Raw genomic sequence first — 3,507 nt, 5'->3', positions numbered from 1 at the left:
GCTGCTCCTAGCGCAGGCGCTCTTTCATTTCAAAGACGTATCACTCCCTCTCGGTACCCAGCACTGCGCAATTTCTGATTCAATCTACTTTAGGGATTCTTAATCGAATTTTTGTAAATTATCTGGTTTAGAAAAATGTAATCGATGTAGCAGTTGTGACTACAACAGAATATATAAAAATATTCTATTGCATTGAATATCATATTGGATGACGAGAAGAGAATTATTTTTTATTGAGTATACATAAATATAGCGTTATTCTAGGTAAACGTTACAATCATAAATATTAGTTTATTTTGTGCAAGCGTGACAATTGTAATGTACCATAATGAACATAGAAAGGAGTGAGGTATGCCTTGTACGTGGAAATCGATATTTTTGCAAAGATATCATCGATATGTAGTTATGTTTCTCAAGCTGTATTTTCTTATTATACTTAGAGAAATTGTCTCTTCGATCCTTCATATATATATATATATATATATATACGTATATATAAAGCTTATAACCCTTTGAGCACTGCGCTTTACTCGAGATTACTGATGCAATACGCTCAGGTCTTTAAACACGTAATCGCTTTATGTTACACGATATTACGAACTGGAGAAACATTTATGAAATGAATGAGCATAGGTCAATCGAAGTATTCGTGTTTACTTCTTTATTGACAGTTTATTAATTCTTATGACGAAAACATATACATATATCTATTTCCGATACTCCATTATTTTTCATTCTTATTAATTTCAGTCTTATGTACAATAGTGATATGAATGTAAATAAAAAATATTGCAGTGGAATATTTGTTTGGAAAATTTTAAGCATTATTGCGTTTGTGATGAACCCTCGCCACTGTACGGCACTGCGTCAAACGTCGTGGCGCAGAAAAGCACAGCTTCCACTTCTCTTCATTTTCGCAGATCGATCCGACCGACTGACAAACGTAATCGAAAATCTCGAGGTTAAAGTTGCCTATGCCAGTGGTGTGCGTAAGGAAAGTCTAGACGTAAATTACTTTAGTTTCATGTGACAAATTTCTTCACAAGTGTGTTTTTTATAACGAATCAGCAATGTTGTTTCATAAAAATTTGTATGGAAAATACCAATCTAGCCCTCTTAACTTGTGAAAGAGCGGGCAACAATGGTCATATACAATTTTATCCATTCATTTGCATAACTATTGAATCTTGGATAATTTAACCAAGTATTTTAAGAGACTATAGAATCTTTTATATCAATATAAAGAGTGTCAAAAAAGTAGCGAACTTTTCAGAATTTAATTCATTTGCTAGAATATGCTGTTAAAAAGATTTACTAAAGTGAACTCGCGGCATGATCTTTTCGTTCAGAAGATCGTGCAATCTTATCTTTATCGATAGGAAAGTGGACGAAGAAGAAAGTAATTACATATTTTCAACACGAGCATAAGTGTGCAATTGTTAATTGATATGTGGACGAGCTGGTTTGGCACAGGTAGTTTCTATTTCTTGATTTCCTCTTTAGTTCTTGATACTAAAGTATTATTATAAATCGTTCAAACCAGAGCCTTCATCTTTATTTATTAATACTCGGTGATAGATAAATCAAGTATTTAAATATTCCCTCGATATCTAGTCATTCCTTCTTGTAACAGACGCGCATGCGTCTTGAACTTAACGCGTGTTATCAAATATTGATAGACACATAACCTACAAGAGCTTGTTTTTAGTTGTTTCTATGAATACAACGAATGAAAAATTGATAAGTTTCTAAATTATTTTTGATGGCATGTGTTAATTAAGAATTAAGTAAGTACAACGAGTTATTGATAAATTATAGAATATATGTGTATATAAAAGAGGTTAAAATGTTTGGTACTCTAAGCCCAATTCATGTATTACGTTTGCGTAGTATGTATATGTATACATAAATAAACTAGGTAGTAATATAAATGGTACTTATAAGTATTACATGCTAATGGTTCATATTTGAAAAAAAGATTTTTAATAAACATTGTTATAAATTAAATTGCCAGAAATAATTGAAACACACTATTTATCTACGCAAGATAAATTTATTTGTGTCCAACTACATGCTATAATACAGGAATTAATTTAATTTTGTTTACATAGACATTAATCATTTGGATATTGTAAAAATACGTAATTTTTTAAAAGGTAGTTACACATGAAAAAGAATGCAATGTGTTTTATCCGTTTTTATAGATTATATTAACAAAGTGAGTATGTCAAGAAGAAAACCTGGCAACGGTGACAGACAATTCAACAACGTGGATTATACACAGCTTACAGAAACTGACAATGGCTTTGTTGATTCACAGGTCAGATATCATCCTTTATGTACATTTTAAATATTCTTCTACTTCATAATAATGTAAATACATTAATTAAAGTTGATCAAAATATCATGTAATTAAATTAAAAATAATACAAAGACAAATACTAATGATTAATTACATTTGTCTCTAACAGTTTGTGAATCCACCTGTGAAAATACCATGGAAAGCCATTATGTTAGCTGCTCTTCTTTTTGTTGGAGGTACTATTATGCTTATCATGGGTAGTCTAATTGTAAGTGGACATATTGATTCAAAGGTAAGATATTTTAAATACCTTTTTTAAATATTTTTAAGCAAAAAATATATAATACAGTTACTATTACATTTTATCATATCTAAGAAGAATATTCTATTCATTTTACTTGTAGCTGTATTATTTATAATGACAATTTCATTATAATTTAAATGTATATAATGTGTATTTAATAATTACTTTATCTTTTACAGTATTCAGATCGTATGTGGCCAGTTATTATTTTAGGAATTCTAATGTTTATACCAGGTGCTTATCATATGAGGGTAGCTATTTTAGCTTATCAAAAGGTACCAGGTTATTCATTTGATGATATTCCAGAGTTTGATTAATGAACTACAACTTTTTTACTAAGTATTAGTTGAAAGGTCAAACATCGTCATTAATATATTAAACATTTAATTTACATCAAACTGTTTTATATAAATTGTAGATATATGTTTTTCTTGAAATATATATGTAAGTATTTACAGTTAATATGACAGTACAATTTGGTGTTGTACTTAGGTGTCCATTTTATGCAAGTATTGGATTTAATCTTAATTTAATTTAATTTTAAAACATATGGCAATTAATCAGGATATCAAAAGTTTAATTGTCAGTATTATAACTACAATACATGTTATTTTTGTATAACTGTAGTATACTTTCAAAAAGAACACAAATTTACATGTACATATTCTACCATTGTGTAATTACATAATACCAATGATCTGTGCAGTTTTATTGTACAATCTACCAAAACATAGTCAACTTAAAAATAACAAAGCCATTTTTTAATTTGTAATGACTTACATATAAAACAATTCTAATGAAAATTAAAACAATAATCAATTTCCATAAGCGAAATAGCTTAGAAAAAATGTAAAGAAATATTAATCCAAAGAGTTACCCACTTTGATAAGGAGTAGAATCT

General features: G+C 28.8%; 1 protein-coding gene across 2 annotated transcripts; it reads left to right on the top strand.

Annotated features, from left to right (window-relative positions):
• Positions 1 to 897: 897 nt before the first annotated feature.
• On the top strand, positions 898 to 3,303 carry LOC126873753 (transmembrane protein 230). Of its 2 annotated transcripts, none has more exons than XM_050634958.1 (4): positions 898 to 1,473; positions 2,205 to 2,320; positions 2,472 to 2,594; positions 2,786 to 3,303. In XM_050634958.1, exons 1-4 carry the CDS (start codon positions 1,449 to 1,451, stop codon positions 2,921 to 2,923), a joined length of 402 nt encoding a protein of 133 aa, XP_050490915.1. In that variant the 5' UTR covers positions 898 to 1,448; the 3' UTR covers positions 2,924 to 3,303. The 2 variants fall into 2 exon arrangements, with proteins under 2 accessions (XP_050490915.1, XP_050490916.1); XM_050634959.1 differs by lacking the exon at positions 898 to 1,473 and adding an exon at positions 1,534 to 1,787.
• Positions 3,304 to 3,507: the final 204 nt, after the last annotated feature.

Source organism: Bombus huntii, chromosome 15, assembly GCF_024542735.1.
Source record: "Bombus huntii isolate Logan2020A chromosome 15, iyBomHunt1.1, whole genome shotgun sequence".
Classification (NCBI taxonomy): Eukaryota; Metazoa; Arthropoda; class Insecta; order Hymenoptera; family Apidae; genus Bombus; species Bombus huntii.
Note: the sequence above shows the minus strand (reverse complement) of the source record. Positions and strands in the feature narration are given on the sequence as shown.